The 12,741-nt window shown below is 38.6% G+C and overlaps 1 protein-coding gene across 1 annotated transcript; it reads left to right on the forward strand.

Annotated features, from left to right (window-relative positions):
• The first annotated feature begins 1,787 nt into the window (after positions 1 to 1,787).
• On the forward strand, positions 1,788 to 12,168 carry LOC107105008 (interferon-induced protein 44-like). The gene is made up of 6 exons (XM_015405125.1): positions 1,788 to 1,924; positions 8,027 to 8,228; positions 8,673 to 8,831; positions 11,301 to 11,469; positions 11,684 to 11,784; positions 11,874 to 12,168. The coding sequence occupies exons 1-6, from the start codon at positions 1,788 to 1,790 to the stop codon at positions 12,033 to 12,035; spliced, it is 930 nt and encodes a 309-aa protein (XP_015260611.1). The 3' UTR covers positions 12,036 to 12,168.
• The last annotated feature ends 573 nt before the right edge of the window (positions 12,169 to 12,741 follow it).

Here is a 12,741-nt window from a genome sequence, read left to right on the forward strand (position 1 = left end):
TAGATCAGCCACAGGTGTGTGAGAGGCTCAGCTTCAGGAGGACCCACGGCGCACTCTGCTGGAGGCAGAGGGTAATCTCCAGAACCTGACAGTGACTCCAGCCCTAAGAGAAAGAGACAAAAGAGAGCAGAAGAGGATCCTCGGCACCCTCTGGTGGGCAAGCCTGAGGATCCCAACACTAGTCTGTTTAACTGTTTTTCTGTTAGCCTGTCAGTTCAGTTTTTTTCTTGGTTCATGTCCTGGATCCTGGCGGCCAGTGGAAAGAGGGTTTTGTGTTTGTCTCATCTCCTGATCATCCACTGTTCCTCCCCCGCGGAGTCCTCTGGGTTTTTGGCTCTATATGTAGGGAGGTTCAGTTGTTATCTCAGTAAGCCTGGCTCCAAGGAGGAGACCAGTTTAAAGGTCCTGCATCAGGTTCTGGTTCCTACGTCCTGTCTCGGCTACACTATGCCACTGAGCCGGCCTGTCTGCACCTGATCCTGTCTGCTCCTGTGTGTGACCGTCTGGCCACGCTTCTGAACTCTGTCAGACTCCGAAACTGTCTGGGAGCCTGGATCATGTCACCTGTCTGTTCCTGCCTGATCTGGATCCCTTCTGATCTGTCTGTTCCTGTTCTGCCCTGTATCACTGGTCTGGATCGGCTTCCTGAAACTCCTCCGGAGCTGCAGCAACAGGGACACTGTGGGTGACGCGAGCCGTGTCAGCTGTCAGCCCATCGGCTGGATTGCACCCCCCTCAAGGGGTATGGACTGAACTGCTAAACCAGGTAAGTGACTGAGATCTGAACTGAGATCATCATCTTCAGTCAGAAGAGCGTGGTCACTTACCTGTGTTTCTCCCACAGAGTGAGAGATTGGGCGGTGCCCCGCCTCCCTCCTGCATTATCCGTGAGCCACAGCTCCACTTTAGTTTTTGTTTGTTCTTTAATAAACGGTTTGAACTTTCCTACTGACTGTCTCTCCTTGAATACTGGGTCCATCTGTCCTCAGCTCATGACAATGGGAGTTTTGGAGGCGGTTTTCCATTTGTCTCCCTCCCTTATACGAAGAAGATGATAGGCATTTCTGAGATCCAGTTTGGTGAAGACAGTGGCTCCTTGAACAGGCTCATAAGTAGATGACAAAAGGGGCAAAGGATATTTATTCTTGATTGTAATTTGGTTTAAGCCTCTGTAGTCAATACAGGGTCTAAGGGAACCATCCTCCTTTCCCACAAAGAAAAATCCAGCACAGAGAAGAGATGAAGATGGACGAATAATACCTGCAGCCAGGGACTCTTAAATGTATTTTTCCATAGATTCCCTTTCTGGCTTGGAGATATTGAACAGATGGCTGCTAGGCAGAGGGGCTCCAGGGACCAGATCAATAGCACAGTCATATGGTCTGTGGGGAGGCAGAGAAAAGGCTTTAGTTTTGCTAAATACCTAAGATAGGTTGTGGTAGTCAGCAGGAACAGAGGAGAGATCAGGTTTGTCTACCTCACAAGACTCAGATAATAATAATAATAATAATAATAATAATAATAATAATAATAATAATAATAATAATAATAATAATAATAATAATAATACATTTTATTTAACAGCGCCTTTCTGGACACTCAAGGTCACTTTACAGAAAATACAAAAAATAAATAAAAAGAAAGATGAAAATACAAAAATACAAATACAGGAACATAAAAACATAAATTATGGATAGGGAAAAGAGCAGTGTATTCACATATAAGTAAGCTGGAACAGATGGGTTTTGAGTCTGGCTTTGAATAAGGGGAGAGAGCCAATACTGCGGATGTCGGGAGGAAGTGAGTTTCAGAGCTGGGGAGCAGAGCGGCTGAAGGCTCTGCTCCCCATGGTGACAAGTCGAGCTGGGGGTACAGTGAGGTGGATGGAGGAAGAGGATCTAAGGGAGCGGGAGGAGGTGGCAATGTGAAGGAGGTCTGACAGATATGGAGGAGCAAGGTTATGGATGTCTTTGAAAGTATAGAAAAGGATTTTAAATTGAATTCTGAATTGAACTCGGAGCAAATGGGTGAAGGACAGGGGAAATATGATGAAAGGAGGGGGTTCTTGTGATGACACGAGCAGCTTAGTTTCAAAGAAGTTAAAGTTTATGGAGAGATTTATGAGGGAGGCCGAAAAGAAGAGAATTACAATAATCAAGACGGGAGGTGATGAGGCTGTGGATAAGGACAGAGGCAGTGTGAGTGGTGAGGGAGGAACGGAGACGGTTAATGTTGCGAAGGTGGAAGTATGCAGACCTGGTAATTTTGTTTATGTGAAACTGAAAAGAGAGGGAGGAGTCGAGGATGACACCCAGACTCTTGAGTTCCGTAAAAACGTTGAAAATAACTTAAAAACAGAGAGCAGCGGCTGCAAAACGCACCGGCGTCCACTCACAAATAAAAATAAAGATGGTTGGAAGCCAGGGGGAACGGCAGATCTGAGACAATGAGAGTGACAGTTTACAGACCGAGTAAATATGCCTGTTTGTCCAATTAATAGTGGGGTTATGAAGATGGAGCCACTCAAATCCTAGAATCAAAGCAGAGTTAGCTGTGGGAAAAACGTAAAAAGAGATGTGTTCTGTATGATTTCCAGAAACGGTAAGCTGAATGGGGAGTGTCTGGTGGGTTATCTGGGGCAGGTTTCTACCGTCCAGAGCAAATACTCGAAGAGAGTTCTCAAGGGGTATAATCTCAATACCCATCTGCTGAACAAAGGAAGAATCAATTAAATTTTGTTCATAACCGGAGTCAATGAGAGCTGAAAGGGAGAGTGACTTATTGTTGATTAGTAGAGAAGCGGGCAAAAGTAGACGAGGTGAAGAGGGGCAGATTTTCTGATCCGCCAGTACCCTCGTATCTACTGGTGGACCCTGACTTCTACCAAAAGGGGACACAAAGAGACAAAATTTCCAGCCTCTCCACAATAAATGCAGAGCTTAGCCCGCATGCGGTGTTGTTTCTGCTCTGAGCAAAGTCTCATGCTGCCTAACTGCATGGGCTCAGGCGGAGGAGTGATTGTAGGAAGTTCAGTAGAAAGGTTACTTGAAGGAAAAGGTTTGGAAGGAGTAGCTTTGGTACCTCTTTCCTTGGTTCAAGATCGGATCTGATTGTCCAAACGGATTGACAGCTTGATTAGATTCTCCAGAGATTCAGGTTCATCGAGGGTGGCTAGCTCATCTTTAATGGGGTCATTAAGAGCGTTAGAGTAAACACACATTAGGACTGTTTTATCCCAGCCCGAAGCAGCATCCAGAATGCGAAAGTCAATGGCGAAATTGGATACAGACCTCTGTCCTTGTTTTAATTTCAGCATCTCACAGGAGTTCAGAGTCTTATCCTGGTTAAAGGTTTGCTTGTATCCGGTAATTAATTCCTCAAAGGTGCAGCCATAAACAGGGGATGAGGAAAATCTGACCTTGGCTCAATCCAGTGCTCGGTCAGTTAGATGAGAAATGATATACGAAATCTTATTTGAGTCCGAAGGGAACTTACTTGGGGCACGGTTGAACTGGATGACACACTGCATAAGGAAACCCCGGCACTTCTTGGGGTTACCATCGAACCTGGGAGCACTGGGCAGCTTAAACCAGAAAATGCTGGTTTGTTAGCTTGAGGCGGGCTATTAAACCGACTGGGCGCACAGCCTGGAGAGAAAAACGGACAGCTTCACTTAAGTCTGTCACACGACAATTTAACTCCATTTGCTGGTGGATCAGTTCAACCAAAGTGTTATCATGTCTGGATAAGGCTGTTTGTTGCTGGTTAATGGTTTGGCCAGAGTGTTTTGTCATGATTTTCTTAAGAGGTCTGACCCTCATGCAGTAAACCACTCAGAGAACCAGGGTAAAAGTTTGAACAGGTTTATTGATGAAACCAGCGGGGTGGGATTCAGGAAACACAGTGAACTGGTAAACCGGAACTGGAAGAGGGAAGGGAAATGTCAGTGGTTAGTTCAGGATCCGTGGGAACTTTGAACGATGACTTGGAGAGACAGAGAAAACGGGACTCACGTTAGTGGAGAAAACATTCCTTCCCAGAATCCAGTCGGTGTGGGTTTTTCTAGAGGTTGTGACTCGTTAGAGGGCGGACAGGTATAGACTTGGTTTGACCCAGAGGAGCTATTGAGCGGACTGTCACTTGGGAATCCAGGAGGACTTGAACGGAACTTGTGGAGGTTTATCCCCTGCTCAGTGTGAGACTCAAGCAACCTTCCAGGGGGAGAAAGCTCAACATCCAGCATGCAGGAAGGCTTCCTGCTGAAAAGGCAAAGACAAAAACTAGGTTAGGCTCAGCAAAAAACAAAGTCGAAGTTAGACTCAGCAAAACTCAGCTTGGCTAGAGTACCCAAAACTGGTAAACACAGGTAGTGACAGTCCATGGCTCAAATAGTCCTCATTGATGAGTCAACCAGCCGCAGGTGTGTGAGAGGACCAACGAACGAGGACAGGGCACCACCTGGTGGTGGAGGCAGAGAAAGACACAAAAACACACAAAAACACAACCCACACAAACTGGGTTCCTAACACATAGAGTGTTCTCTGTAATTCTGTATACTCATTTAGTAAACTTGCATTTGTGTTTTTTAAAGCTAATGCTGTCTCTTAACCTGCCTGTTTTATTTTCTAGTTTTAAGGGTTAAATATCCAGCCTTAGCAAAACCCTAAACTTAACTCTGGTGTGTACTCTGGTAAAATAAATATGCTTATGAAATGATATTCTGATTCTAAAAGTTCTGATTCAAACTTGAACTTGAATTCATAATGACTGCTTTCATGATGTTGATAGACTCATAGCTTCATATCAATAATATATAGCGTCATATCTCTAATTTATGTATTGACTGACTTTGCCTGGGTTATTTCCAACAAAATAAAGTCCGTGTTTGGTAGCATAATTAATCATTGAAATATGATTATTTTTATTCCAGCTTCATAGCTGATTTGGTTCTGCCCCGTTTATCTCCTTTTTGGTTTGTTTTCCTTAATTTTTTCATCAATTCGTTGTGTCTTGGCCCAATCCTCAAATCCTGCAGAATTGTCTACAGTCTTTCTGAGCATTTGATCTCTCCCCTGCGGCTTTTCTGTCTCAGTTCTTTAATTTGGCTTTGCTGGAACTCATCAGTTACAGACAAAAGCAGAGTAAAAACCACCAGTTGTAAACAGACTATTTATTGAGCAAATATAAAGGTAAAGAGCAAATATATAAAAGTATAAAATTTGACCTGCTCCCAGTGTAGTTTTCTCAATGGTTTATCTGGAACTACATAAAAACATAGTTTGATTTTATAAAAAAAAAAAAGAAAGAAAAGAAAACCTGAAGGACATCCAGAAATAAATGGTAATAACTTATGTGTAGAGGCTGAAATTATTCGCTCCTTCAAAAAGATACAGATGAAATATGTTCAGGGTTTAATTAAATTGATTCTCAAACATTTCGTTCAAACATAGTTTTAACAGACTGCTGAAGGTTAATTGTCACAAGAAAAACTTTTGTTTTTCCTATTTAAACCTATTCATTTTTTAGGGCAGAGACATGCCATTTTAGCAAGTGCTGAATTAATATCAGAGATTTGAGTCTGTACTTACCAAGATGATCGGGGCAGTGCAGCTCTACAAAACGTTTTACTCAGCGGAACAGATAGTATAAGAAGATATTGATTTTAAATTATGATCAATTAAGCTGCCTGCAGTTTCTTAAAACATTATACTCCTGTGTCCATACTGCAAAATGAAACCAAAAACATCCTCCCTCTGCTTATATATCCTCTCTTAGCCTTAATCACATGTCTTCTGATAGATCAACTGTACTGTGCTGGGACCTCTCTGTCCCCTGCCTTTATTATAAGACTTCAAAGAAGTACCAGGAGGGATCAGAAGTTTACAACATACAAAAGGGGGGGTGCCGGTGGTGCTACCAAACAGCTGGATAAGACACAACATTTCCCTTTCTGGTAGAACAATTTGAACTCCCTGTTTGAAGTTAAAAACAACATAACATTCCTAACAGGCCAAATGCATGTAAGTTAACAAAATAAAATTACAACATTTACATTTCTCTAACAGTGTGAACACAGCTTCAGTGTGTAATTCATTCAAAGTTTTACGTATGATATGCCATGGAACTAATTCAGCATATCACAAATGATATTCATCATGCTTAATGAATAAGCATTACATTTACACACAGAAATATTTCTGATAAACCTTTCCTCTCTTTGGATGTCTTTGTTGCACAAAAAAAAAAGAAATAAAAATTAGGAAAGAAAGGAAGGAAAAAGAAAAAAAAATTGTACAGCTGATTTATCAGAAGACATGTGATTAAAGCTTACAGAGGGTATATAAGCAGAGGGTAGGATACATTTGGTTTCATTTTGCAGCACGGACGAAGCAGTAGAAGGATTTAAAAAACTGCAGGCAGCTTCATATCATATTTCACCATCAATATCTTCTTATACCATCTGTTCTGCTGAGTAAAACATTTTGTAGAGCTGCACTGCCCCAATCATCTTGGTAAGTACAGACTCAAATCTCTGATATTAATTCAGCACTTGCTAAAATGGCATGTACAGTATCTGCCCTAAAATAAGCAAACTGGCTCTTTTAAGTGTTTTTTTTTCCCCCTGTAATGAACAGGTTTAAATAGAAAAACAAAATGTTTGTTGTGACAATTAACCTTCCAGCAGTCTGTTTAAGCTATGTTTAAACAAAATGTTTGAGAATTATTTTTATTTAACAACATTATATATGTTCCCTGAACATATTTCACCTGTATCTTTTCAGATATATATCTTTTCAATAATGTCAGCCTTTACACGTAAGTTATTACCATTTATTTCTGGATGTCCTTCAGGTTTTCTTTTTTGTAATAAGATCAATCTATGTTTCCATGTAGTTCTGGATAAACCATGGAGGGAACTATGCTGGGAGTAAGTCTACTTTAAAACCTTTATATTTGCTCATTAAACAGTCTGTTTACAACTGCTGGTCTTTACTCTGCTTCAATCAGTAACTGATGAGTTCTCACAAAGCCAAATTAAAGCACTGAGACAAAAAAAGCTGCAGGGGAGGGATCAAATGTTCGGAAAGACTGTAGAAGATTCAGCAGGATTTGAGAATTGGACTAAGACACAATGAATTGATGAAAAACAAACCAAAAAGGAGATAAAGGGAGCAGAACCAAATCAGCTATGAAGCTGGAATAAAAATAATCATATTGAATGATTAATTATGCTACCAAACACAGACTTTATGTTCTTGGATGTAACCCAGGTAAAGTCATTCATTATATAAATTAAAGGTAGGACGCTATATTTTATTGATCTGAAGCTGTGGGTCTATCAACATCATTATGAATCCAAGTTCAAGTTGAAGCTTTATTTGTTTTAAACTCTGCTTTTAGAATCAGAACATAATTTCAGAAGCATATTTACATACTGGAGTTAAGTGTAGGGTTTTGCTAAGGCTAGACATTTAACCCTTAAAACTTGAAAATAAAATACACAGTTAACAGGCAGGTTAAGAGACAGCATTAGTTTTGAAAAAACATAAATGCAAGTTTACAAAATGAGTATGCAGGATTACAGAGAACAGTCTATGGTGCCGTTTTCACTGTAAAAGACCATTTACCTGAAAATAAAGATTTTACTAAAAGAAAACAGAGAATAATGATACACATAAAACAAACCAGAAAGTAGCACAATGTTTAATAAAATAAGCAATCGGATCCAGCTCTAAACAAAAGTCTGCATTTACACTCAGATGAAGAAGTAGTCTGCATTTTAATATGAATTCACCATTAGATAGAAATGAATAGAATAGAATAATACTTTTTGCTCACCCATCTGCTCTCTTTTAAAAGTATCAAAGATATAACTTTTAAGAACACTGGGTTAGATTTGAAATTCTCAGGTTAATTGACACACTGCTTATGGTAGGTTTAGATCTTGTTAGGCTTTGTTTTGTTATGTTTATTTCATAATGAAAGAGAAGTACCAAACTTCATGATTTTCTTTTTCTGTTCTCAGACAGAGACAGAAGGACCTTGATTATGTGCAAGAGTACCAACCTCTCAGAGAAGACATCAAGTATCTGCGTGTTCTCTTGTATGGACCTGTTGGAGCTGGAAAATCCAGTGTCATTAACTCTGTCAGTACTGTTCTTCGAGGCCGAATAACGATTCCTGCTTTAACCTGCAGTTTGACCTGCGAGAGATATTTCACCAAAAAAGTAAAAAAAATTACTATAAAGATTTTATTCATTTTTCACAGTCACTCTCATTGTGAGATATTAGAACATTTTTTTCAAGGAATTATGATTTCTCAGAGCTTATAGCTGAGAAAAAAAGAAGAAAAAAAAAACGTGTCAAGCTACCAGTGAATTACAGTCAACATTGGCCTACTGACTTGTGACCTAAACTAATATAGAGGTGCATGCAAAGGTTTATGATGGATTCACTGCAGGACAAACTGAATCCTGGCAACTGATGTGATTAATGAACGTGGATCCTCTAGATTACATAGTTGAGATTTATGACCAAATGGAGTTCTGCTTTGTTTTTATTCCTGTTTCCTCTGTACAGTAAGACTTTGACCTATTGATCAGAAACATGACTTTAATGTGAATGAACTATGTTCTCTGGATCAACATGTTTTTTTTTCCTTTGCATTTCAGTATGCAACTCATAAATTCAGTAAAGGACGGGGAAGTTCAAAGACATTTTACCCTGTGGTTTTCAATGACACCAGGGGTCTAGAAGATGGGAACAACAGTGGAATTCATCCCGACAATATCAAGCTGGCTTTAAAAGGACACGTGAGGGAGGGCTACAAGGTAAAATTAGGACCCACTACTAGGACTAGCTAGTGTATAGGATATTTTGAGCTACAGTTGTTAAAGCTGAAAGAAAATTCAAATTGCCTGGTGGATTACTAAAAGGTTTTACATGATTAAAGACATGATAATGTTGGTTAAAAAATGTTTCATTAGGTTCACAGTAACTGATTCTTGAAAGACATTAGCCTTTGTAGAAAAAAGGAACTCAGTGAAAGCAGGTAGGACTTCAATAAAGTCTTTACACATCCAGGTAATAAAAATTCCACCTGTCAATTTATTACTTTAAATCTAATGTGACTAGGAATGGATACTGTTGCTCCTGCATGACAGTTATACGATTTAAATACATATCAAATATATCTTGCCATCCCCCGACACAGCCGTCTAACAAGAAGCAGAGGGAAAAAGCAGGGTTTGACGTGGAAAAGTCAAACTAAGAATTGGAAGAGGACTTCATTTAATTCCCAAAGAACTGAAATCTGTGAGGACAAAAAAAATCAATCCTGGTTACATTTTAAAAGATAGGTTTGTCTATTTAGGTTCTATCTACTACCTACAGTTTTTTTGTTTGTTTTGAAGGTGGTGTGGACTGCATTCTAACTCCCATCTTTGGAAGATAATAGATGGTTTCTTAAGAAGGAAAGAGGTGCATCACCAACAAGTTCAAAGTTCTGGTTGGTCATTAGATGAGAAGTAACACGGCGCCATTGTCTTGTGAAATCCTTTATTTTAATGGCTTGAGTCAGGGCAGTTAATTGCTGCAACGGTGTGAGTACTTATTACATACATGGCCATTCGAGAATCCATTGGTTAGACCAGAAGTAAGCCGGCGAAAGGCTAATCCTGTGTGTCTAATTTTCCAAACTATAGAGCAGCAGTTTGTGGAAAGTGAGCTTTTTTAAATTGTGGAACTCCCCAAGCTGCTTTCTGTAACTATTTAATGCACCCACAGCCCTCAGCACTGACCGCCTTAACCCAGGAGCAAGTGTGTTGTCGTAGTTGACCCTGTGAGGACACGCAGAATGCAGTTTACTTTTGTCTTGCAGGAGAACCATAAGGCTAACAAGAAGCAATTAACTATAAGAACTTTTCTTGCTAATCTATATGCCTTAGATAAAATAATCGATCATTTAGAGCTAATAGTAAACAAACAACATGCACACCCATTATTAAGATTGTATGTAATTTTCTTTGGTAACTTCTATCGCAACATCTCTGAATCCAGTTATGTGTACCAGTAAGACTATTTTGCAGCTTCCTTTTGAATAATAAATCAGTAGGTCTCTTGAGGCCTATTTTACAAATATCCTGGTCTAATTAAACTTAGACTTTGAGCAGTAACTCATGAGTTACCATGGTGATTTATTCTTTGCACCTAGCCTGCTCCACACCAGGCTAACAGCCAGGCTTTGTTAATCCTGCTGTCTTATTTGCCCAGTCAGTGGTAAGAATAATTACAAACACATGAGTTTTGTCATTTATTCTGTTTCTTTCTCTGTGTATTTTTTGTCAGGCCAAATAAAAAAGCACTAGAAAATATTGTTATATAGTCAAGCACTGTAAGAATTGTAACAACATTATGATAGCCTAATACATTATTAACTTTTTTTACTATGGTGATTGCCTGGGGACTGGACATTGCAGACAAGGGAACTCTGTTGATTTTAGGTTGCTCACCTGCTCCTTGATTATTAAGAGATAAAATAGGTCCCATATCTATTTACTGGTGTTGATTTCCTTAATGCCTATATATCATTAGATATCATATATCTCAATGTCTGAGATGTTGCTTATCCATATACACTGAACAAGAGAAGCACTATTTTGTTTTTGTTAGGTGCTAGTTATTCTGGCCACCAGGAACTGCTGTTGGACTATTTTGCTTTTATTTTGGCTGTGAGTTTGTTTCCCTCCTCTGCTACCTGTTGTTAATTGTGCAATTAGACTGTGTGTGTAAGGTCTTTTTTTGTTGTTTATTAGGTATTGAGTCTTTGTCTAGCGTCCATGCCTCTGGTGAGCCACTCTGCATTCTTATTTTAGTTTTTGCACTCTGGGACTTTAATGCTGTATGCTTTTGGACGACTTATGTTTAGGAGAACTTTTGGTGTTACCAAACATTTTTTTTTTAGTTTTGGATCTTTTGGACTTTTTATTTCTGAAATGCCCCAGTTCTTTGGTGGATCGTCTTAGTAATTTCATGAATGAACTGAGTATTTTGGGAAAAATCGAAAAAAAATATTTTTGACTAGCATCTATGCACTGGAGTCTTTTTCATCTACAGTGTTTAACACTCCAACCTGCCTAGCCGATGATCTGGGTCCTATCACAGAGTCGGTCCTAACAATTTTATTGTATCTTTTTTGTATGTAAATATTACAACAAATATATGTCCAATAAACTGTTTTTAGATGTAGTGTTAAATCTGTGAAATTTGGTATTTCAACTATCTTGTTTGTTTTTTAATAGTTCAACTCAGAAGGAAAACTGACTGAAGATGATTTTGGTTACAACCCCACACCCTCTGCTAGTGACAGAGTGCACGTTCTGGCCTGTGTTTTGTCAGCCAACACTCCACAAATTAATGCTTCAGTTCTGCAGAAGATGAAGAAGGTCAGAGAAACGGCCAGTGAGCAGGGTAAGTATGTAGACAGGATTTTATTCAGATCAATGAAGAAATGCATCAAATGAATCTAATCAGACTTAATGGAATTTTTTTTTAATAACTTCCCACCACTGTCATCTGCTGGAATGTTCTTCTTTCTTATTTTCTGTTTACCCTTAATCTTAATGACAGTGTACAAGTCCGAGAAGGGAATATTTCCTACCTCTAACACTTTGCATATCAACAGGAATTCCCCAAATTGGTCTGATGACCCATATTGATTCTGCCTGTAATGAAATTAACAAAGACCTGAAGAATGTGTACAGGAGCAAACACCTGTACAAAAAAGTAAGTTTTTTTTTTTATTTGAATCATCCTTTTCAGTTAAGATATGTAACACATCTTCCAGTCTAATTGTTACTTGCTTTTACTTTCAGATGAAGGACTTTAGTTCAGCAGTGGGAATTCCATTGAACTGCATCTTTCCTATAAAGAACTACAGCGATGAAATTGAGATGAACAATGACATTGATATTCTGATCCTGAGTGCCCTGAGGAAAATTATTGACTTTGGAGATGACTTCATTCAGAAATGTTAAACTGAACCTGACCTAGGAAAAACAATGGTTTCTGACATTTTTAAAACCTGTAATTTCAAGAAAAATATTCCGAGGGCTAGAGCTATTATAATATAATCATGGAGCATATAGAAACAACTGCCAGCTACCTACAGTGGAGTATAAGGGTCATTATTGTGAAAAGGAAAGAGTAATTTCACACATGTAAGTATTTTTTTTTTCCTTTATTAAAGGTATACATTTTCAGTATCTAATCATTATCATTATTTATAGAGTTTAAAGCTAATAGAGCATATACTTTTTTTCTGGAGAAAAAAATAACTGTAAAAATAATCTACCATTTTCCTAATATTTTTGGCATAGATGTACACTTCGATGACCAAATTTAATTTTTTTGATCAATAGTAAACTTAATACTCCACTGAGGTAGCTATGTGTCCAAGGGTGTTAATGTGGATTCTGGCCTGATGTTTCTGTAGGTATGCATGTGTACATTTACATATATGTAGTGATCTATATATTTATAATTATGTGTATATATATATAATTGTGTGTATATGTGTATTTTTTTGTGTGTGTGTGTGAATATTGGATAAAGAACACAAGTTTAAGAGGAACATTACTTTAAGAGCAATTAGTAAGAGGAGGTATAAAAAAAGGTTTTACTACTTTGTAGCTCGTAAAAAAAAATTTCCATTAATCAATGTCCATTCTCTGGCTGTATATA

This window comes from Cyprinodon variegatus, unplaced genomic scaffold (genome assembly GCF_000732505.1).
Source record: "Cyprinodon variegatus isolate N-32 unplaced genomic scaffold, C_variegatus-1.0 Scaffold2004, whole genome shotgun sequence".
Classification (NCBI taxonomy): domain Eukaryota; kingdom Metazoa; phylum Chordata; class Actinopteri; order Cyprinodontiformes; family Cyprinodontidae; genus Cyprinodon; species Cyprinodon variegatus.